The sequence below is a fragment of the Pleurodeles waltl genome, chromosome 8 (genome assembly GCF_031143425.1).
Source record: "Pleurodeles waltl isolate 20211129_DDA chromosome 8, aPleWal1.hap1.20221129, whole genome shotgun sequence".
NCBI classification, from domain to species: Eukaryota; Metazoa; Chordata; class Amphibia; order Caudata; family Salamandridae; genus Pleurodeles; species Pleurodeles waltl.
In genome coordinates this window covers 1,490,727,574-1,490,751,865 of record NC_090447.1, presented here as the reverse complement: position 1 = coordinate 1,490,751,865, position 24,292 = coordinate 1,490,727,574, and the positions used below count along the sequence as shown (strand labels likewise).

The following is a 24,292-nucleotide window of genomic DNA, read 5'->3' as shown; positions in this document are numbered from 1 at the left end:
ATCTGGCCTGATGACTGACTCCTGTAGACATCAAGGGCCACATGTACAAAGATCCGGTTTTGCGACTCCCAAAAAGCATTTTTCAAGTCGCAAACTGGCCGTTTGCAACTTGAAAAATACTTCGTACATCTGGCCCTAAATCCTGCCACTACAACGCTTGTCACTTGCGTGCTCTATTTCTTAACATAACAAAAGGCCTCATGGAGACACATATTAGGGGCACACTTCATCTCTGACATGAGAGCTCCTATAGAGAACAGATTTGCCTACGGGCAGTCTGAACTCTTGGTCGATACTTGGGCCTCTGTGTTCAGAAACATGATTTACAGTGCTGACATTGTTTGATACATAAGCTCTGTAGACACTCTAGAATGCTTAATACAAGTCTAATGGGAACAATCCTGGGCGCACAAACACACCTGTGTCCTCATTTATGGACAGTAGGGCAGCGCAGCACGTCACTACGCCAAAGTGAAAGGGCAGGAATGCACCGTATTTATGCAATATGGTGCATTCCTGCTCTTTTACCCTGCTTTGGCGCTGTTTCATCGGCCAAGCAGCAATGCAGGCACCCTTGCACCCTGGTTCAAGTGTGCCTGTGTTGTCGGCAGGATTACACAAAAACAGTCCTGAGAGGCGTTTACCTCTATGCGTGCTTCAAAATGCAGCACACATGGAAAGAGAAAAAACAAGGAGGAAATATTTCTCCTCATAATGCTTCACTTCGGGAGCCATAAGGTTTTTGTGCATCCCAGGGTTGACGTGGTTTTGGAAATCTGGCGAAGCGTCCAAATCCATGGTTGGTGCATGGGAACGCCCACCGCAACGCTCATGAAATGCCTCCCGGGCGCAGAGTAAGTCAGTGCTGCGATTTGCTCCTTACTCCATATCTATGAGGACATTCAAAGCCAGGTAAAGTGGTTTTGCGTGGCATTATAGATATGATATAGCAGTTTGCGCCATCCGAGGGTCTCATAAAGTGAAGCTCTGAAGGCGCAAAGGAATTATAAATATGCCTCATGGTACTTATGCCATTGATTGCATTGATCTGATACATGCCCTATCATGGATAGAAGTGTGACACATATGTTCTGCATATGATGGGTGGGTATTTGTGGACACCAGTTGATCCTGCGGCACAGCTAGCTCTTACGCCATCACTGTCATAAGTTTGATTTGTGTGGCATTGTGGACATACAGCTGTGCTGCAGGTTGTATACACGAGGTAGTGTGGCCTCTGGCTGGCAGTACTTCATTTTGGTGAAAACAACCAATTGCAAATTAGCAGTCTGACGACACCAGGCTGGAAAATTTCTAATTTGCAATATTACCAAAAAGAAAAATGCTCAAAATGAAAATTTGTGTGATGGACCCTTTGTTTCATCATAGGACTAGTGTGAAAACATATTATAATTCATGACACATAAAGAATTGTCAGAATGAATTAAAAAAATAGAATGAAAATATTTGGCAGAGGGTTTCCCATAACAAAATAAACCTGGTAAAGTAAAGTAAACTTGATCACAAAAAGCTCACTGGGAACCAGAAAAAGGAGATTAAAGGGGAAGGGTACTAGGTTGGAGATACAGGGAAGAGATTGTGAAAAATAAAGGAGAACACAGAGGACAGGGAGGAGAGGGAATTGGTGATAACCGGTGAATGGCATGAAGCTTGTAAAATGTGTGGTGTTATAAAAGGAGGTTACGCAATTGATCAAGTTAAAGCAAAGAGAGGGAGGATGCTAGGAAAGGAAGTATATCAATCTTTGCTGGATAAAGATTGAAGATAGTGCCGACCCACCCATGAATGAATAGCTTTTAAGACCTTCAAACAGTTTCTCATGTAGAGAAGCATTAAAAGCAGGAAAAAGAAAATATTGTTTGAGAATTGACTGCATACGAGTGTACCCAAGCGGGACACAAAGAGAACCATCTGGAAATCCATAACATGTAGAAGTAGGAGCTGAAACAGGAGTTTGGCATAGTATGAGCTGAGTAGTAGGATTGCTCACAAGAGAGGGGTACACCCACAGTGCAGAAGGAATAGGGGTGTCATCTACTATACCAAAAGCTGCTGCCAAATCAAGTAATACCAAAACAGAAGCAACGCTGAAAAGAACAAAGAGGATCGCTAGAGATAAGATTAGCACAGTAGTTTTTGAATGATACATCAGAAAATGTATGTTTGGGAAAAATTGGTTGTAGTTTATTTATTAAAGGAAGGTGGAGCAGCAGCAGATTTGAAGGTGGAAGGACAAATGCATGTTGAAGGAGAGAGTTAAATAATGAGTGTCAAATTTAAAAGTAATGGAGGGGTAGGTGTGTTAATTAGACAAAAGAGTCACAAGATGATTTGGTAGAAATAGCTGAAGGCTGGCAGTGTTGAGCACCTAAGCCCATTGCTATACAAAGGATAGAAAAAATGGGACTTGAATTACATCTGGTACTATCTGTATCAGCTAGCCATATTGGGGGCAGGTTCTCATTTGAATAGCGATGACCTAACTGTAGTTGTCTTCCATCTTCCTACATGCATTTGCAGGATTGTAAATTCCCATTAGCTCCTCATTTAACATTTTCATCTGTAGTGATGAGTCTTCTTTCTATATGGGGCCTGGCTATGCTATGCAACATCATCATGCAACCGCTAAGTGATATATTGAAGCAGCATATCCTGGACTTATGCAAACTGCGCCCAGGAACATTAAATCGGTGTGATCAGTACTGAAACTAAATGCAAAAAGAACAAGTGATGGAAGGAATGCTGAACAATGTCAAACATTCACCCCCAGTGGGGAGCAGGGTCAAGACTGACTTCAATATGGCAGGGCCCAAACTGGGGTGGCATGGTGGGCAACAAAACAATGGATTAAACCCAGATCTTTGTGACTGGGTCTGAATGTTTGATTTGTTCAGCATTCCATCTATCATTTGTTCTTTTTGCTTTTTTTGTCCTAAGTGTCCAGGATATGCCCAGATGTGGGTCCTGTGCTCACTGCGCCACTGGATTCAAGCTAGCCTGGCTGATGAGGGGTGACACTCCGAAACCAGTCCCAGGATGCTTGTTTCCGGTCCATGGAGGACCTGGCCCGGCAATTCGGGCTGGACTGTTCCCATGGGAGCAGGGTCAAGATTGATTTGCACATGGCTGGGTCAAAACTGGGGTGGCGTGGTGGGCAAAACAATGATTAATTAAACCTAGATCTTTGTGACTGGGGGGGAACGCTTGCATTGCTGAACATACTGTCCATCATCTGTTCTTTTTGCCAGTACTAAAATCAGGCACCAAAAAACAAGAAAGGGGCATCTCTAAATGGACAGGCATCAGCAGAGTAACAGTGGACATCTTGGCGAACATTCTGGTTGAGGCTTTTGTCATATCAGGCCCCTCTCGACACAAACACCTAAATTGAAACTGTGGGCGGAACGCCTCAACATGTATTTTGCAACTACTGGCATCGTCGTTGAAAGAATACGGACCATCCTTCTTCACTTGCCGGAGGTTGAAGTCTACAAGATATCTCGGACCCTCCATGAAGCAGGGCCACCACATACGTACAACAAGATGATAGCTTCCTTGAACACCCATTTTGAGCCAATAGTGAGTCCCGATTATGACAGGTTTGTTTTTCGCCAAGCAAGATAAGAATCTGATGAAACCATCAAAACATTCTGCATTCTCTTCAAAGAGTTGGCAAGCACCTGCACATTCAGAGATGACCCAGAGGAAATCGGAGAACAAATAATTCAAGGATGTATATTCTCCAGGAACCAGGTAAGTCACTGGCTGACATCCTCATCCAGGGGCGATCAAAGGAACTGTCCAGAGCCAGGGTGTTCTATATGGAAGCTGTTCTCAACAAGTCGATCAATCCAGATTTGATGATCTTTGTAGGGAAGTGGTCCAGTGAGAGGAATAATGGGGAAGCGAGTAACCAACCCTGGCACCCGTGTGGCTAGTGTAGAGGCATGACACTGCACCAAGGAGAATGCCCAGCAGTGGGGAAAATGTGTGTAGCCTATGGGAAGGTGAACCAGTTTGCAAAGGTATTTTGATCCACAGGGGCCATGCAAGAGTGTTCCAAGCAGGCAGCGAGAGCCCTAATATCGATGAATCCTGGCCTGGAGCTCACAGATAAGGACAATGGCAACACCGAGGAAAGTTTGTGCATGCTCTATGACGCGCATACTTACAGCCGAGGGCGGCTCTAAAATACCAGATTCTTATAGAGGCAATCCTGTCACCTCAATTATAGACACAGGGGTGTCCATGAATGTAATGGCACAACAACCCTTTGATGAACTGAAAGATCCCCTGCACTGAAACCCACTTGAGTATGAGTATGTGCCTATGGACATGTCATGCTGCTGCCACTGGTAGGAGTATTTACAACAACACTTGAGCACCAAGGACAGATAGTGGGAGCCAAGGTATATGTGACTCACAGCAGACACGGCATGCTCCTAAGCTATCAAAAAGAGTTACACCTTGTGCAGTTTTCCCACCAAGTCTACGATGCAGAACTCAAAGAACTGCTAAAGGGATTCCCGCACTGCTCACAGCGATTGGCTGTTTAAAAGGGAAGGACCTTGCGACATAGATGAACTGTGTTCCATCTCTGCCTTAAGGAGGATGAAGATCTGAGACAGTTGGAGGATACAGACATCATTAAGGCCATCAAGAGACCCAGCCGTGGATGACACCCATAGTGGTGATGAAGAAACCCAAACAACTGGGAAACATGTGCATCTGCGGAACATGTGCATGTTCATGAACATGAGGTTGCCCAACCTTACCATAAAACCTCACCTCCATGGTTGAGGACATTGTGGGAGAGCTCAGTGCGTGCTTCTGGTTCTCCAAGAATGACCTATGGTACCATCAGATTCTCCTAGCTCTGGAGTCAAGGTACATTACAACCTTCTTAATGCACGTGGGACTGCGCTGCTAGAAGCTGTTAAACTTTGGGATCTTCAGGGAAGGAATTTCAGAATTTTATGCTGGAAGTACTGTAGGGGTTTCATGGGGCGCTCAATGTGAGCTTGGAAGAACATTGCCAGCGATGATTGCTTCAAAGGCTCCAGGACAGCGGCCTGACTGCATCAAGGAAAGTGTGAGTTTTTGAAGAATTCCATCAGATTCTTAATGCTACCAGCTTTCCGAGCAGGAGTAGCCCTCAATCCAGAGAAAATAAAGGCCATCAAAGCAGTCGGTGCTCCCTCATTTGTCATTGAAGTGCACAGTTTCCTCGGCAGGGTAAACTACTGCAGGATGTTCAACCGCAATCTCACAACGCTCACCAACACTTAGAGCGATCTGCTTAAATCCACACTTCATGGGTTTGGGCTGAGTTGCAAGAAGAATATTTCCTCTGAATGAAATAAGCTTTGTCTGCAGACACCAGCGTGGCTTACTTTGATCCTGCCAAGGTTAATAGAAGTGTTTGTGGATGCTAGCCCAAAAGGACTAGGGGCCATCTTATTTCAGCTGTAGAAATGTGGGGAGTGGGCCCCTATTGTGTATGCCAGGAAAACCCTTACACCAATGCAGCAGTGATATTCACAGATTGAAAAAGAGGCCACTGCTGTGCATTGGGGTTGCTGTCATTTCCTTCTGTATGCATATGGCCACACATTTACTGTATACATGGATCACAAACCATTTGTTCTGTTATTTGAAGGATTTGCCTCCAAGTCTCTGCTGCGCATTAAGAAATGGGCACTCCAGTTGTAAGAATATTAACTTGACATTGTCAACCATATCCAGCCGATTATCTGTCCAAACACCAGGGTGCTGCCATGTTTGAAAACAAACAAGAAGCATAGGAGACAGGAGAAAGTGTCAAATTGACTATCAAAAGGTCCTCCTCCATTTTTATGTCTCTGGAGAACATTGTTGGATCCACTGTGCAGGACAAATGTCTTCAACTTGCTTTAGAGGCAGTACGGGTCTGGCAACTGGAACAGTCTAAAACAGAATCTGTTGCTCCAGACATCGGAAGCCCAACAAGTTCTAGTGTCACTACACAATGTGAGGCAAGGACTGGTTGCTTTGGCAGAACAGTGTTTGTTAAGAGGACATCTGTTGGTGATTCCTCAGAGTCTGGGCCCCAAAATGATACAGTTGGCCCACGGGGGCCACCAAGGGGTGGTGTGCACAAAAATCCGTCTAAGGAACAACGTGTGGGTTCCATCTACTTGATGTGGAAGTAGAGACCTTGCGCACGGGTGTCCCCTGTGCCAAGTGGCCAGAGCTAGAAACTTGTCAAAGTGGTTCCTGATGGCCTCAGGCAAATGGAGCGGCCGAAGGATCCATGTGCATGGTAACCAAAAGCCATACGCATTGCCCATACCCAGCACCATAAGATAAAATGGGTCTTGTACTCTTGTACATGAGTACAGGCAGATAGCGCATGCCACTGCAGGTCAGACATCTGGTCAGTTGTGTATTAGTCTGCAGTTCAAGATGTTGTCTCCCATCACCCAACATGGGCTCCTGTCCCCTGAATGAAAGCTCTTTTACCGCCCAGTGGCGTCGATACAATGATGCTATGAGTCAGTAACGGCGGGCCCCCCGGGCTGACATTTGGGTAGGAGATATTGTCATTGCGTGTTCGCACTCCGGGTAGCAAATGTCAGCTCCCTTTTGAACCGGAACCCTGGAAGGTAGTACAAGTAAAGGCACCATGGTCTTTACCTGTCATAATAAAGATTCTGTGACTCGTAATGTGAGTTGCTTTAAGAGGTTTATACAGGTGTCCGAGGTGACTCCCTGTGAAGGACTGGCCCCAGAAGATTGAGAAAGATGAGGTAGAGACCCCCTATCTGAGTGAAAGCTCCAGCCACCAACAGATGTCAGTTGACTCAGATTCCAGGAAGAGGCTTGACAGTGTGAGTGAAGGGTTGAGGGTGACTCCAGACGTGGACACGGGGGTGGACAGCTTCCTCGTGATCATCTGCGAGCTCACCCACAAGCCCTGTCCCGATATCGGGTTTATGTAGTGCCTGATTAAAATACTCTTTTTGTATTTTTTTGGGGGACGAATGTTGACTCTATGCCAGTAAGGTTTTGGTATACTTGGGCAGTGGGTAGCCAGTGGCATCCCTGTTACCTGAGCCTCTTTTGGATAGATTGTCCCAATGATGTCATTGGGTCTTTGTAACAGTAACACTGGTGTTGTTTATTTTACACTGCAGCTCCACAGCCATGTTAAGCTGACCGACATAGGAATGCAAGATAAGAACCTCAGGACATGCCTAGTCTGCCAATATCAATCCTTTCTACACTTTCTGGGCTCTAATTTAATTCTCATTATCAGTGGCCCCGGTAATTACTGGGCGCGATAACGTTTGCATCCACTGCTACAGGTGAAACATTTTCTCAGTATTACTGGGACAGTACGCGCCAAATCTGTATGTTATTCCCCATTATTAGCGAAAATCTCTTAAGAAGTGCTGTGCTGTGAAGCTGGTGGAGTCCAACACCAGTGGTGTGTGGTTTTATCGGATGCGATAATTATCACCCTTGCGTCCAGCCCAACATAATGAAGGCATCAGCCTCACACTTTGTCTTTGGCCTCCAGTGATGAATAGCAAAGCAGCCTTTTAAGGGTGGAGGACAGGCTGGAAGACATGAAGAGATGTCACAGCAGGGAGAGCGACACGGTCCAGGCTCATTGCATGTAAATCATGTATGACGTTGCTCTCAGCAGACCTTAAATATGCACTTTTTCAATGAAGCATCAAAGATGAAAATGTTCCTAGCTAACAAGAAGGAAAGTTTCAATTATATTAAGGACACAGATTATGCATTTTCCTCTTCACCTTAATGTCACAGCAGCCTTCCAAGAACATATAAGTAAATAGAAAAATGTACACTACACATCCCATGAACCCTTGGATATCTGAAATATATCTTGTTAGAGAAAACATATTGTTAATAGTTTGTAATTCCATTAAATCACAGTATAAGTTCTTAGACTGGAGTCCGTCTCCATAATCATACTTACTGCAACAAAGTAATTTGGGAGGGTCACCAGATCATCCTTTAGATCTCTGGGTGGGATAATCCTCACCTCCATGTCCTTAATGGAACTGAAAATTTCCTTCTTGTTAGCTAGAACATTTTTCATTCTATGTCAGGACCGGAGGCGAAGATTGTGTATGTTCAAAGATTACTCTCCACAAGGTCTGTGGCATCTGAAATAGGTTTGAAATAGAATTTCTTGAAAGTTTATTCAGATGACCAGTCTGTCACATTCATAATGTCTTCTAGCCCCTCGTGGAATGCACACCAAATTTTCTCACATCAGTTCCGGCTTCCGTCATAACCCATCTTGCCCACCTGGCGATGCAGGGTGAAGAAACCGCATTAAATGGTATTTTGAGAGCGATTAACAATTGTCTCTCACCTGAGGGTCTGGAATCGCCTGTCGTCTCCTCGTATGCTTTAATACATTTTACCACACACAATTTAGGGTTATCTGTAAAAGCAGGTAGGATACTGACCTGGTATTGGCCTTAGTTCTTCTACAGATTATAAAGGTAACCCCATCTGGGGTGAATACCCTAGCTGGAATATCCAGAGCTCTCAGGTCTGGCACTCTTTTGCAGGATATTAGGCATAACAGAATGGCCAGTTTCAACGAAAGCTCTTTCCTGGACAGGTGTTGATTGTCCTGCCAACTCAGAAGGATTCACGGAACCAAATTGACATCCCACAAACCTGAATAGCTAGGTTCCGGTGGTTTGCTGAGCCTAATCCCTTTCATGAGTTTAGGGTGTTCTCCCAGTGGCACATTGTCAATGGTGTAGTGACTGGCTGAGATGGCCGATCTGAAGGAATTCACTGTTCTATAATCCAAACCTGCTTGGGCTTTTTCGGCTAAAAAGTTCACCACGTGAGTAACTTCCACCCCCAGGGGAGTCAACTGTCTTTCCAGATAACAACAATGCCATAGTTTCCAGGCCGAACGGTATCTCTTGGTGGTGCCCGAGGCCCACGATTGTTGGATGAAGTCAGTAACTTCATATGAAAGGTGGTTGTCCTTCCAGCCTCGCCTGACATCCTCCATGCCATGAGGATAAGGAGTCTTGAGGGACCAAAGGATGAAGATGTCCCCAAGGATCTTTGAAACTTTGAACAAGGGTAGTGAAATTGGGAGGTCCTTGGATAGCTCCAACAGAGATGGGAACCAGACCTGGGACCTTCAGATTGGAGTTACCAAGACCAGCGATGCTCTCTGTTTCTGAACCTGAGCCGCTATTTGAGAAATCATCATGAACAGTGGAAAGGCATATGGGAGATTTTGTGACTAGTCCTGGGGAAAGGCGTCCAACGCTGCGGCTTCCGGATCCAGACACCAACTCACGAATCAAGGAAGTTGTTGGTTCAATCTGGATGTGAAGAGATTCAGGTTGCACAGTCCACATCTGTTCATGAGGGCCAGGAGTGTGTTGCGGTCCAGTTGCCAGTCGCTGCTGTCCAAGAAGTTCCTGGAGTTCCAGTCTGCGACTGTGTTGCTGATGCCTAGGAGGTATTCCGCTGTTACCAAGATCTGTTTCAGTAGGCAGTAATGCCAGGAGTCCTTTGTGAGGTCTGACAGGATCTTCAACAGCGTCCTTCACAGTCAGTTGACATATTGTACTGATGAGATATTGTCCATCTTCGGGCAGGACTCAGCAGGACACCTTATCGTTGGTTAGAAACTTGATTGCAAATGAACCTGCTAGGAGTCTGGAATTGATGTGGAGATCCAGTTCCTCCTCTGACCATCTGCTTCCCACAGAGATTTCACCACATCTGGCCCCCTGACACTGACGGCAGGCATCCAATTCTATGACCATGTCTGGCATTGCTCGGAAGATCGCTCTCCCATTCCAGGCTTCCATGAAGTCGATCCACCACTGTAGTTCCGTCTTGGCTTCTGCTTACAGAGATATCAGTTCTGAGTAAGTTAGTCCCTTTGAAGGTGGCTCACCTTCAGTTTCTGTAGGGCTCATTAGTGTACAGGCCCCGGGAATATATCCTGGATTGAGGACGAGAGGAGTCCCACTATTCGGGTCAATTGTTTTAGCTAAATTCTGTCTAATCTCAGGACTATTCTTAGTTCCTTCTTCATCCTGAATATCTTGGAGGTTGGAAGACTCAGGGTAGCTTCGACTGAGTTGATGAGAAAACCGGGATTCAGTTCTGATTTGTTTTCATCGATAACAAAGCCCAGATCTTGCAGTAATGCAATAGTCATGTTCTAATTGTAGATGAGGTGGGTTTGAGACTGATCCATTAGGAGGATGTCGTCTAGGTGTATGATCATATGTACCCCCCTTGTGCAAAGGGCCTCCACCACTGTTCACAGTAGCTTGGTTAAGCACCACAGAGCTGATGATAGACCGACGGGTAGTCAGGAATTCATATATATGGAGACCTGCAAAGAGAACTGGAGAAATCTCCAGTGTAGAGGGTAAGTGGGCACTGAAAGGTAGACGTCCTTGAGGTCCAACCGTACCATCCAATTGTCCGTCAGAAGCATATCCCTCGGAAGATGAATGCCCTCCATCTTGAAATGTCAATATACCAGCCACTCGGGGAACACTTTTAAGTTGATGACTGGCCTGAAAACGTTGTCTTTCTTCTGATCCAAAAACAGATTGCTCACTAACCTGTGTGGGTGATCTGTGAACTGCTCCTTTTGTCAGAAGGTCTCTTACCTTTGCATCTATCATGTGTGATTCTTCAGCTGGAAAAAACAGAGGTCGAGGGTGCCCCACCTGAACCAAGGTCATGTGAACCTCTATGTGGTAGCCCCTGACTGTCTGAAGGACCCACGTCTTGAAAAAAAAAAGTGACATGATCTTCTCCTAATTGTGAGAAAATAACCTTAGTTTCCCCCCTAGGTTTTGAGGGAAAAGAAAGGGAATTGCTTACCAGAGTTTCCTCTCTGGGAGTGTTTGTTGCCTCGGCCACCTCTGTAGCCTTTTCCTCATCCGGAACCCCAGTTTGGGTAGAAAGGTCCTTGTCAACTGTCTTTCCATCTATTGTTTCATTTTGACTGGCTCTTGGAGGGACCTTATGGATATGACTGGCCAGAGGAGTGTCCCTACCTCTTCTGGCCCCTGCAAAAACCTTCCCAGGGAAGATCTTTTTGATGGGTCTCAAGGACTGAAAATGTAGAGACGAATTTCCCCAGTTCCTCGATGAATGGTTCGCCAAAGAGGTTGCATTGCACAATGGCACCGGCCTCAGAAGTCGCTACCGCCTACAGTTTGTGTTGCTGAGGAGGCAGTCGGCCCAGTGAGCCCCACCGGCTACTATTTCAGTAGACATAGGGGTTACTGTTTGCTTGGCTTGTTCCGCCAGTTCTATGATCTTGGTGAGTGGTCCAAGCATGTCCAGGAAGTTGTCCTGTCACGCTCTCCAGGAAAAGTTGATGCTCTTCTTAGCATTGCGCTTGTACTTACTAAAGAAAGTACACATCTTGGCATTGACCTCTGGCGCAGCTGGCACCTTTCCACTCAGTGCCGGCCTAGGGCATTCCGCTCTTGGGCGCACTCTCACTTCCATTTCTATGGGTTGGCGGATCTTGCCACGTATTTGGCCACTTTATTGTCGGGGGTCCATTCTGAAGACCTGGGATGATATATGCCCTCTGGATCAAACATATCCAACTGTCCTGCGTCTCTGTCCTGGGTTTCAGAGGCTGTGGAGCCCGGCACTAAGGTCTGACTGAGTCCCCTTCCTCATCTGAGGACAAGTCCCCATCCGAATCGGAGGACCTGGAGTCAGGGTCTGGATTTGGTGCGCCAAAGTCACTGTTTTCAGCTGGTTGGTCTTCCACCTGGGAGGGGTACGTTTTTGAGTGTGTGCACACTCTTACAGAAGGTTTCCCAAAGTTTGTTGAAATCTTCTAGGTGTCCCGCTTCATGCTTGGTGGCCTCTTTACCCCCTGAAGACATTCCGCTGGGTCCTGTACCCAAGGATGTAGCATCACTGAAAACCTCAGGAATGCTTTTTGCCGGTTTGTTTACTTGGTTTTGCAGGGCTGGCGAGAGCCCTGGAGATCATTTGTGAAAGGGCTTTGTCAACTTCTGCGGGCCAGCACTGAGGCCAATTGTCTCTAGCCTCCTGCGTTGAGGCATATTCATGGTCCTGGGGGGGCTGGATTCCATATTTCTTATTAAAGGGTGTGAGCACAGGAGTACAATAATGTTCCTTGGGCAGCCCCCCACTTGTGCTCTTTTAGTTAGACTAATGAACCTTGTGGCCGACCTGTCTTGCCGAAGCGCTCGGCGAAGCACAGTCTGCGTAGCGGTGTTCCTGGGGGGGCTGGCGGGAAAGCACTGAAGAAATCCCAAATGGGAACCTTAGCAGTGCTTTCCTCACGGAGCGCAAGTCTGTAGGAGCACTTTGGGCAGCCGGTGTGGCAGGCAGCAGCAGCGCGCCTGACAGATCCGTCAGCCGGCGTGAAAAAGCACAACCTGGAGGACCGGCACAGTACGGTGGATGCACTCAGGCCGAAACCTACCGCGCGGGGATCCTAAATTATTGCTGCAGCAAGCTATAGAGTTTGAAACAATAGCGGGTGAGGAGTGGTGATCGCAGGGCAGGCAAAATGTTATAATTTAGACACAATGCATGCCCAACAGTTACGCGCGTAATAGAAGGCAGAGACTTCACTGATGAGCAGTGAAGAAGAAGGAAGAGGAAGGGACGTCACATACATAAATTCATCGGACTGTTATCTGATTGGACAATGATTCATGCAATATGTATTTTTTAATTCACCTATATACTCTTTGAAGGCTGACAAAGTGAAGAGGAAAATGTATAGTCCCCGCCTCCGGTCCTGACATAGAATTAAAAATGGCCACTAAGAAAAGCATTTTAGTAAATAATGAGTAGGTGAATGTGATATGTGGTTTATTTATGTAGCCCTATGTTCCACAGCTTTACATTTACCATTTTCTAGGGCTGTTATTATTCATTGTAATGATTGTTGCTGATTTCGCTGGGACAGTAAGCTGAGTCTGCCCTACCATAATTAATAAAAAGAATATATATAAAAATACACAAATCTAATACCTTTTACGTACAGCAACACCTGAAAGTCTGAATTTGTAACTATCTATCCATACTTGAATGTATGTAACTTTGTGCAATGCAATTTTATATTCCTTAAGTATTTTCCTAATAAATGTATACCCTTTCTATGTTATATATCTATTATTTATTACTTTACTCTTACTGTAGAAAAAAAGGTAAACTCTCTCCAGTTCACTACACTATATCTCATCCTATACCTCTCTCAGTATATCCTCTACCTCCATCATCCCTACCCTCATTCTATTACTATGATCTCGACTCTTCCCTCCTCTATCCCTCCTTGACTCACCCCAAACCTCATTTTACTACGATGATCTCCCTGGTAACCGTTGCTAGACTCTTCTCTCCTCTATCCATCCTTTGACTCATCCTAAACCACACCTAACTAATATGAACTCCCAAATAACACTATCTAGACTCTTCCCTACTATAGCCCAACTTTATCCTATCCAATCAAACTAACAGACTCACATGTCCCCCCTCAAATTAACAACTTATATTTCCCTATACTGATCCCCCACTAATCCTTTGGGTTGCTGGAGTAGCATGCTACTCGCCAAATAGTGCTTCAACGACCCGTCAAGGGTAGTAAGCGCTATATAAATACATTTACAAAAGCGACCTGCTGACACACAGATAGTAGGAGTGAGACCATAACAGACTGAGCTACCTTTTACAAGCTAAGACAACAGATTTAAAAAACATATCCCAATTTCTGGCTTCTTCAAAATCATGATTGTAAAGAAAAAATGGAATTTGAGAAGATTTTGATGCAAAACATAATTTAAAAAGAGAACCATGACTTCAGTTTAATATTCTGCTTAACAACTTAGGCAGCATGCATTGCAACCCTCTCGTAAGGAAACCTTTCTGTTTCTTCTCTGTTACTTGTTAAGTCCAGCACTGAAACCTTGCATGGGTGATCCAGCAGTGTTTAGTGGGTTAAAGCGCAGAGATATTATAGAAATGGTCCTATGAATGTGTTATGGTAAAAGCTCTATATAAGTAACACAGTTGTATGAATAGAGAATGAATGTCTGTTTATGACTGGAGAGGGTTTCCCGCCACTTTAGGTTGTCACTGCAGCAAGCAGGTTAAATGATGAGCAGGTCACCCGGCAAACTGTGGGACCACAGTAGTATCACCTCCTGTGTGCTCCATCATACCAGGGGTCAACAAACACACCTGTGATGTCACATTCTAGTGGGTGGAAGCATACCTGTTCATGTGTCTGGGGATGGAGCTGTGGAGGGTGGGCCTCACCTCTTGTTATCCTTGGTTAGTAAATGTAGTGCTTACATGCAAGCCTTCTCCTCACCGCTTTCTTCTGCCTCTATTTTAGCTCCGATGGAAGCCATTTGAAATCCCTGCAGCATCTCTGAAGAAGATGGACTTTGTGACAGTGAGTGAAAGGAGTGGAATGTTTGTCTTGAGGGGATGAGATGAGCAAATATTTAATTATTTCGTAAGTGTTCTCTTCCTACCATCCTGTAGAGCCCCTGCCAACTGCTTACATAGAGGGTCTGCAAGAAAGCACCTCTGTTAGGAAGCAGGTGGACTCACACCAGGAGATGGAAGAAGTGTAACAAACATTTGGAAAGAGGGAGGTTTGAAAAAACACTGGAGTGAGTTATTTCATATCCCAAAAATGTGGAATCTCCCTCCTCAATCAAGTGCATTGACATGCATGTAAATTGGGCTGAGAGCCCGCCAAACAAGATGTGTGCTTTCCATACTTGACATGTCTGTTGCTTCACAATGAGGTGAGCTCTGTGTCGTGACTGGTGACGAGGCACATTGGAGAATGGATCGAGGTACCTTAATATCATAGCCAAAATACCGAGGGCCAACATTAAGTATGTCTGGATTTAATATACCTAACTCTGCCTAGTACATCTTTAATTAGTATTTTCCTACTTGATATTACAGATTACAACCCCACGGGCAGGTCTTCCCAAAGCATCATGACTGGGAGGCGACTGTCAACAGGGTGTGTAATCCGTCAATCATCCAGATGTCAGAACCAAGGCAGATGCATTAGCTGCAGATCCGCATATATTTTTCAATGAATGAATGAATCAATCAATCAATCAGAGTTTATAAAGCGCAGCTACTCACCAGTTAGGGTCTCAAGGCGTTGGGGTGGGGTGTAGCATGTACCGGAGGTGGATTAAAAAAGCCATGTCTTCAGTTCCGCCGTGACGCTGGGGAAGGAGCTGGTTTGTCTGATGTAGATGGGTAGAGCGTTTCAGATGGTGGCGGTGAGGTAGGAGAAAGAGCGTCCTCCTGTTCTGGTTTTCCTGATGCTGGGTACTTCTGCAAGAGAGAGCTGGGCTGAGTGTAGGGTCCTGTGGGGTACGTGGAAGTTGAGTCGCTGGTTAAGGTATGCAGGTCCGGTGTTGTGGAGGGCTTTGTGTGCGTAGGTGAGGATTTTGAAAGTGAATCTTTTCTCAGTGGGGAGCCAGTGCAGTGTGCGTAGGTGTTGTGAGATGTGGCGTTGTTGGGATAAGGCGAGGATCAATCTGGCGGCAGCGTTCTGGATGTTTAGCAATTTGCGGGTGAGTTTTTTGTTGATTCCGGCGTAGAGTGTGTTGCCGTAGTCCAGTCTGCTGGTGATGAGGGCTTGTGTGACGGTCTTTCTATGCTCAAGGGGGATCCATTTGAAGGTCTTGCGTAGGAGGCGGAGGGTGCGGAAGCTGGTGGAGGTGACTGAGTTGATCTGATGGTTCATGCTGAGGTCGGGGTCCAGTATGATTCCGAGGTTGGGGGCTTGGCTGGCGGGGGTGGGTGGGTTTCCGAGGGTGTGTGGCCATCAAGAGTCGCTCCATGCGTTGGGTTGAGGGGCCCAGGATGAGTACCTCGGTCTTGTTTGTGTTGAGTTGAAGGCAGCTATCTCTCATCCAGTTGGCGACTGCTTTCATGCCCTCGTGGAAGTTGTGCCTGGCCTTGTCTGGTTCGTTGGAGAGGGAGAGGATGAGTTGGTTGTCGTCGGCATAGGAGATGATGTTTATTCCATAGCTTCTGACGATGGTGGCTAGCGGGGCCATGTAGATGTTGTACAGCGTGGGGCTGAGGGAGAATGTTTGGGGTACTCCGCAGGTGGTGGGTGTGGGTTCTGCCAGGAAGGGGGCGAGTCTCACTCGTTTCATTCTGACGGAGAGGAAGGATTGGATCCAGTTGAGGGCCTTGTCTCTGATGCCGGCTTTGTGGAGTCTTCTTATCAGGGTGTGATGGGAGACAGTGTTGAAAGCTGCCGAGAGGTCAAGTAGGATGAGTGCCGCTGTCTCTCCCTTGTCCAGTAGGGAGCCGATGTCGTCTGTTGCGGCCAGGAGGGCTGTTTCGGTGCTCTGGTTTGACATGAATCCGGATTGGGAGATGTTGTGGATGTTGTGGTCTTCTAAAAACGTGGTGAGTTGGCTGTTGACTGCTTTTTCAATGCCTTTCGCAGGAAATGGAAGCAGGTAGATGGGCCTGAAGTTTTTGAGGTCGGTGGGGTCTGCCGACGGTTTCCCGAGGAGGGGGTTGATCTCGGCGTGTTTCCAGTCGTCGGAGAAGGTGGCGGCAGCTAGTGAGCAGCTGATGGTGAGGCGGAGCTTGGGGGCGATGGTATCTGCAGCTCTGTTGAAGACGTGATGGGGGCATGGGTCCGTGGGGGCCCCGGAGTGTATGGACTTCATGGGTTTCAATGTATCTTCAGTGGAGAGGGGTGTCCAGGTGGAGATTGTGGGTTTGTTGGTGTCGGCGGTTGGACTGGGGGGTTCTACGCGTGGGTTGTCCTTGTTGAAATTGTCGTAGATGGTCTTGATTCTGTGGTGGTAGTAGGTGTTGAGTCTGTCGCATAGGTCCTGTGAGGGTGGGATGTCCGTTGTCTCGCTGTTGGGTTTGGCGAACTCCTTAATGATCTTGAAGAGTTCCTTGCTGTTGTGTGCCCCCTTGTGCTCACCCTCTTTCAACTACCAGGACTGCTATGCACTATGCTTGTGAGATGATTTTCTACAGAACTACATTGAATGTGGCATCGCTGATGAATTACTGCGGTGTCTTAGCTGAAGTATCGGCAGAACGGATATGCTCAGTCTAGGTTGTGAGTCTCATGCACTACAAGCTCAGTCTAGGTTGTGTCTCTCCTGCACTACAAGCTCAGTCTAGGTTGTGTCTCTCATGCACCACAAGCTCAGTCTAGGTTGTGTCTCTCCTGCACCACAAGCACAGTCTAGGTTGTGTCTCTCATGCACCACAAGCTCAGTCTAGGTAGTGTCTCTCCTGCACCGCAAGTACAGTCTAGGTTGTGTCTCTCATGCACCACAAGCTCAGTCTAGGTTGTGTCTCTCCTGCACCACAAGCTCAGTCTAGGTTGTGTCTCTCCTGCACCACAAGCTCAGTCTAGGTTGTGTCTCTGATGCCCCATAACCTCAGTCTAGGTTGTGTCTCCCAGGCATCACAAGCTCATTCTAGGTTGTGTCTTTCATACCCCACATGGTCCGTCCAGGTTGTGTCTCTTTATGCACCACATGCTTAGTTTAGGTTGTGTCTCTTATGCACCACAAGCTCAGTTTAGGTTGTGTCTCCCATGCGCCATAACCTCAGTATAGGTTGTGTCTGTCATGCCTCATATGATCAGTCTAGGTTGTGTCTCTCATACCCACATGTTCAGTCTAGTTCGTGTCTCTCATACCCCACATGCTTAGTTTAGGTTGTGTTGCTCATGCACCACAAGCTCAGTCTAGGTTGTGCCTCTCATGCACATTGAGCTCTGTCTAATTTGTGTTCTTTCCCGTCCGTCCCCTAAGCTTAGCAGTGCTTGGCCTTGATCTTTACGTGTACTCCCCCTCCTGTCCTTCTTGAAATATACATTGACAAAGGCAGTAGGTTTCACTTTTTAATAGTGCAGGCACACATACAGGCATATTTGTCCATAGGGCTTAAGTTCATGGACACAGGCTAACACATGTAAATGCACTTCTTCACCAGTCCAGCAGAGATACAGGCACCAGTGCATATAGACCAGTATGGATATAGGCATATGTCAACATGCTCTGCTGATTGCATACAGTGGAGAACAGGATGCTGTGTAGCAGGCTGCATAAGGTAGTGTGGGTATGGGAGCAAATGGTGATGCGCAGCAGAGGCACAGGCCTACTGAGATGTCAGAAAGTACTCCTGCTGTCCCAAATCAGGTATGAGGAGCTCCTAAAGTCCTGTATTCTCAATCCATTCTGGAGCTTGCAATAATTTTCTGTTGCAAATTATGGACTTGCAAGTACCAAAAGGAACATAAAAGTGGCTAATTTCTATTGTCCCAGTTAAGTAACTTAGCTGTACCTGGTATGGTGCTTGTTGTGGCCAGTCGCAGTAACGTCTTGCACTCATCAGACCTTCTTGCTCTGCTTCTCTTTAGGGACTGCACACCGTGTGTGGGGCTGGGGAGCCCAGGTCACGCAACGGGATCGCTGTTCACATTTATGTCTGCAACTCCCCGATGGTGGACAAGTACGTATGGCATGGCGATAGAGGAGCTGGTGCAGTGCGCAACATGCTTAGAATTAAGTGCACAAACTGAGCAACACACCATTTAGGATAAGTAGAAGCTTGTACTTCTTTAGTGTTGTAGTGTATTTACATAACATGAGCATTTCTAACAGAAATTTTGGAACTGGGTTGCAGCTTATAATGTAGATATGAAAAGAGACTAGTTACAAAAGATACGTAAAGGAGTGTGAGCAGATCTGTGCATTCACAGGAGGTGCTCATTGCTATTGGTGATGTTCACAAGTAAAGTCAAGTCTCTGTCAGTGGAGTACACCAGGTGCATAAATTCCAAAAGAAAGTACATAGGGTCAAGAGAAATATTGCCTGGCTCCTCACTCCTCCAGCACCAATCCTCTACTGGTGCAGTCCAGATTAATTTTGCCTCAATGGGAGAATACTCATCAGTCATTAGGAAAGTAGATGTTCATAATCACAAAGTACTCAAATGCTTTCATCACTTTTTCACCCTGGTGTCCTTTGTTTTGTCAAAGTCAAGAGAGTTGTTTTTCCTTTGTTTTTTCAAAGTTAGGAGTGAATATGATGATATAGTGGTCTGACTATTCCACTGCTAGAATGTATTCCACAAGGATGGAATTTCTTTTTTCTATGAGAAGGCCCGGGATAGAGCCTTTTGTGTGAGTTGAACCAATACAGAATTGCATCAGATCATTGTTTTTCCCAAATTCTTTGAGAAGTGTTGACTGAGGATTGCAGGGATCAACAAAGTGAAGGCTAATATCACCAAGGGATATGTAGTTGGTGGATATGAGGTATTGGTGAGTGAAAAGATCCATTATCTCCTCGCTGAAGAGCTAGATGTCAGCTGGTGGGTGGTGTATGAATTTCGGTTGGCTTTGAGTCTGCAGTGAGTAGAACCATCCCTCAACATTCAAAAGTGGAATATGTCTGTACATTAAAACAGTTACATTGATGTGTGTTACTATGGATGACTGCAACACCTCCCCAACCAGTCCTACGCTGTGTAGACATTTAATAGAAAAGCTCGGATGAAATATAAATTTGGTTGGGGGAGGAGAGGTTATTCAGCCAGGTTTCATTGAGGAAAAGGGTGTTTAACTTGTGTTACAATCAATTCAGCTAATTCAGTTCTTTGTTTGGCTGCTGATCTACAGTTGTTTTTAGAAACTAGCTCCCCCTCAGTAGCATTCTAGCTATTATGATGACTGTTCTAGCGCTGGGAGGCCTATGGATATCCATGCACTCTATAATAATCACAGAATAGAATAGAACTCAGAGACCGCTGCAGAAAAAGAGCCTAGTTTTTATGCAGGCCAGTCCACATAGTCCGCTCTGTTTATACCAGCTTTTCCCCATCCTCCCAGAAATCACAGGAAGATGTGCTCTTCACTAACTGGAGGAGAATTTATATAAAGCCAGGGCTTTGATTGAACCCGACTGCCCACCTGTGGCCCAAAAGTGGGATAATTGTTGGCACCATTGAGGCGGTAATGTCCAGTATTGAAAGTAGACTCTGTTGCACCACACAGGAAGTCACAGACCAGAAACAGGACTCTGGATGCCACTATTCTGCATGAAGGCTGGGGGGAGAGCTGATGGTTGTACGGAAATGCTAAGGAGTTTTTGGTCCCCATGTCAACCCCATGTCAGTTATTTGATAAGGGCCTTTAATTCTTGATTTCACTGGAGGATGAAATTTGGGTGCTAGTCCAACCCCAGGATTAGTAGCCCAGCTGCATCAGCTTTACGTCTGTGTTGACCAGTTTGACTTTATAAAGTTTTTTGATTGAGTGAAAGGTAAGTTAGTAATGGCTAAAACCTGATACACTACCAGACAGTGCAGTCACTACATGAACAAACTCTTCGAAGGCAGATGGATCTCAAGGCCTGACATCGCAGACTCTTAACCTTTCTTCTATTTTTTCGTTCCCTAGGTGTTTCTATAACTCAGACGGAGACTTGCTGATTGGTGAGTTGTTTTTTTAATTTTCTGTTCTCTTCAGTTTAGTCTGTGCTTATTACTCACGCGGTGCTGTCCCTTATGCAGCCAGATATGGAAAATCGCACAGAGAGCTTGTTCTCATCCAGTTAGATGTGAAACCTCAAACACAATACTTTAGCCTTGTTGAGCTCTGAGGGCTCTCTCGTCCACTCTCATGGATGAGCTTCTCCCATTAATTCTCATGGATGGGGCTCTCCCATCCAGTCTCATGGATGAGACACTCCCATCCAGTCTAATGGATGAGGCTTTGTCATCCATTCTTACTAATGAGGCTCTCTCATCCAGTCTCACTGATGAGGCTCTCTCATCCAGTCTCATTGAGGAGGCTCTCTCATCCAGTCTGATGGATGAGGCTGTTTTATTCAGTCTCCTAGATGAGGTTCTCCAAAAAAGTCCCATGGTTGAGGCTCCCCCCTCCAGTCTCACGGATCATGCTGTCTCATCCAGTCTCACAGATGAAGTTCTCTCATCCAGTCTCATGGATGAGATTCTCTCATCCAGTCACATGAATGAGATTCTCTCATCAAGTCTCATGGATGAGGCTCTCTCTCCAGTCTCATGGTTGAGGCTCGATCATCCAGTCTCATGGATATGAATCTCCCCCATCCAGTCTCATGTATAAGGTTCCCTCATCCAGTACAATATCAAATACCCCATTAGTGCACTTCCTCTTAGATGTAAAACATGTTATTCAGCTCCTTATTAAGCACACGTCTGTCTTTCAATCCTCTTTCCATTCAGTTTTGAATCATCCAGGTGTCCACGTTCCCCCTTCCAATCAATACGCTAGCCACCAGCTCCAGCCATTTGCTGTTTGTGGTTGTAACAGAACACTTGTCAATGCTATCTTTAATGACACAAAAAGCATATGCATGTCAGGGCCAAAATTGCCTTTTCTTCCACTGAGCATTTTCCTGGTGGGCTGTAGTCCTTAATGACCGGTATTAAAAAGCCTAGGGCTGCTCCTTGTGGCTCTGTCACTTTCCCCAGAGATTAATTGCAGCGGGCACAGGAAGGCTTCTAGTGAGAGAGTATGGGATGGGGGACCTAGAGGGGAAAGATATCAGAGAAGAAGAGAAAGAGGCGAGAAGGATAGAGAATGGATTGGTGGAAAGAGAGAGCCAGCGCAAGGAGATGAAGGGAGAGGGCTGATTTTAGCATTTTCCCAGGGCTGATTTTGGTTCTCCAGTGTGGCCCTGATGTATGTTCTTCCTATGTAGACTGGCTGAGTTCTCTTAAATATCTCCTCCATGTCCCACCACTCACTACAGTTTTATCAACCAACTTCTGTGTGCTGGTTGTGCAAAGGGTCAGTTTTACATGGCTGTCCTTTTTTGTGTTACCTCACATATTTGGAGTCCTGCGGCTTGGTACCAGGGCTGTATTTAAGCCTCAGTGACCCTTGGTGAGTGCACTGATCGTATGCACTTTTTGACCTTCTCTCTACTGGATCTTCTGGCCCACAGAGCCCGCCTCAAATTTACCCAGGAAAAAAGCGTTAACTGCTGAGATGAGATCTTAGATACTAATAACACAATCACTCTGTAATCGATTGAAGACCTTAATCTCAAAATTATTAATAGTGGTGCTGGAATTATGGATGCTGGGGTTCTAGAGAGTCTGCAAGCTCAAGGTACCTGTGAACTGTAACTGCTGGTTTAACATGTGGAGCTTTTAATTTCATGAATCCAACACGACCTGCTGTATGTACTTAGGGAAGGGTGATGGGCATAGAACCACCCAGACACTGGCTCCCTTTTGTATCGGGCTAGTGGGAAATCCTGCTCTAGTGAAGAACATTGGCAGGTACTGTTGCAGAATAGAAGATCTACCTTGCACTGCATATTTTCCCAGCCCATCAGGCATCAATGTTGGGTTGTCACAGCCATTTTTCAGGTCGTCACAGGAGGAGACCTACCCTGATCCTCTATATCAAAGTTCCAATCATCTCAGAGCAAGCATGAACAACTACAAAAGCCACCCTGAAATGCCTGCTACACAGCTGCAGATCAGCAGCCAAATAAGGAACTGAAATAGCTGAATTGATCGTAAATACGAGTTTAACACCCTTTTCCTCAATTAAACCTGCCCGAAAAATCTCTCCTCTCACTAATCGACCTTTTAGTTCCTCCAAGCTTCTCCATTAAACGTCTACCTAGAGTAGGACTCGTTGAGGTGGTGTTACAGTCATCCACAGTAACCCTGTACAACTTGACTGTTTTAATGCAGAGACATATTCTTCTTCTGATTGTAGAGGGGTGGGCCTACTCACTACAGACTCAAAGCCAACCGACATTCAAGTCATATACCACCCATCAGGTGACAGCCAGCTCTTCACCGAATAGATAATGGATCTTATCACTCTACAGTCTCTTATACCCACCAACTACTTATTCCTTGATGCTTTTAACCTTCACAGTTACACCACCATTGCCCAGGAAGAGTGTGTTATGTAGATAAGCAGAAGACTTTCATACCCAACACTGCCAGTGCAGCACCATTTCCCATCACAAATTGTGTTGTGTTATCAATACTCTAACTCCGATTGCGCAATACAAAAGGACAATACAAACAGGTTACTGTGAAGTAATGGGTAGTGAACAGGCCTATCTTTGTCTCTTTCAGTGCCGCAGCAGGGCAAGCTCCTCATTCTGACAGAATTTGGGAAGATGCTGGTGGAGCCCAACGAGATCTGTGTCATTCAGGTGAGAGTTGTCTGTGGTTCTCTGAGCAGTCCTCTTCTCCTATAGCTTTTTCTGGTCCTTCACATCTCAGCCTGGATCTTCACCTTCCCCTCTTTCATCATCCACATCTCCCACCATGACTGGTCAGTGAAGAAAAAGATTTCTTGGGCCAGTGCTAGTGCAGAGTCTTAGCCTGCCCAATCAGCGCAGCGCTGGGATGCTCCTCCGGGAATGAGTCGAGCGCTATATCAAGAGACTCAGATATACCAAGAGACTCAAATAGAGTCAGCTCGAAGAAGCCTCTGTAGTACTCACATCAGACGGTCTACCTGCCTACTAATCTAACTTTTAGTACCTGGCACACTTTTTCATATGCCATCATCTGCCATATGTCGTCTTCTCATACCATCTCCTTGTAATGGAAGCCGGAGCTTAATTTTGATAAGTCAAACCCAACAAATGCTTTACTAGTTAGTCTCCAGAGTCAAAAAGGCTTTAGGTCCCAACAGGTCAGGGTTAATGTCTTACCCTGTTACGCAGAAACATATTCATCCAGACCTGAACACTGTATAGGTCCCTCGGGCTCGTGTTATCTCCACCCCAACCCACAGAGGTGGCAGCCCTAAATACTTGCCAAGTTGATCTCATTGCAACTTAGACATGAACAAGACAAGTTAAACGAGAATGAGAAAATGTGGTTCTCTCCATCTTCTGAGGTAAGTACCTGTGTTTATGAATAATGTACCTAAAATCCAAAAATTATAATATTTTGATGTCGGCTCCCTGACTAAAAAGCATATGTCTGTCTGATGGCGACCAGTGTTTGTTCTTTCCCAGAATTCCATAGTTCAAACACCACTTCATTTAGATGGAATGGGTGTGCATAAGTAACAAGACTACTGAATGCAGGTCTTTCCTCCTAATTAAGTGTGGGACTCCTTCTCTCCTTATGTGCAGATTTTCACCTCTTCTGTGTATCTATTCTCCCCTGCTTCCT

At 45.8% G+C, this 24,292-nt stretch overlaps 1 protein-coding gene across 2 annotated transcripts in view; it reads left to right on the top strand.

Annotated features, from left to right (window-relative positions):
• Window positions 1–24,292, top strand: part of HGD (homogentisate 1,2-dioxygenase) — a 161,560-nt gene that overhangs the window by 97,797 nt on the left and 39,471 nt on the right. For both annotated transcript variants that reach the window (XM_069202700.1, XM_069202701.1), the window contains exons 5-8: window positions 14,444–14,503; window positions 18,500–18,591; window positions 20,544–20,578; window positions 23,237–23,316. In XM_069202700.1, coding sequence (XP_069058801.1) covers window positions 14,444–14,503; window positions 18,500–18,591; window positions 20,544–20,578; window positions 23,237–23,316 — 267 coding nt within the window. The remainder of the gene's footprint in view (window positions 1–14,443; window positions 14,504–18,499; window positions 18,592–20,543; window positions 20,579–23,236; window positions 23,317–24,292) is intronic.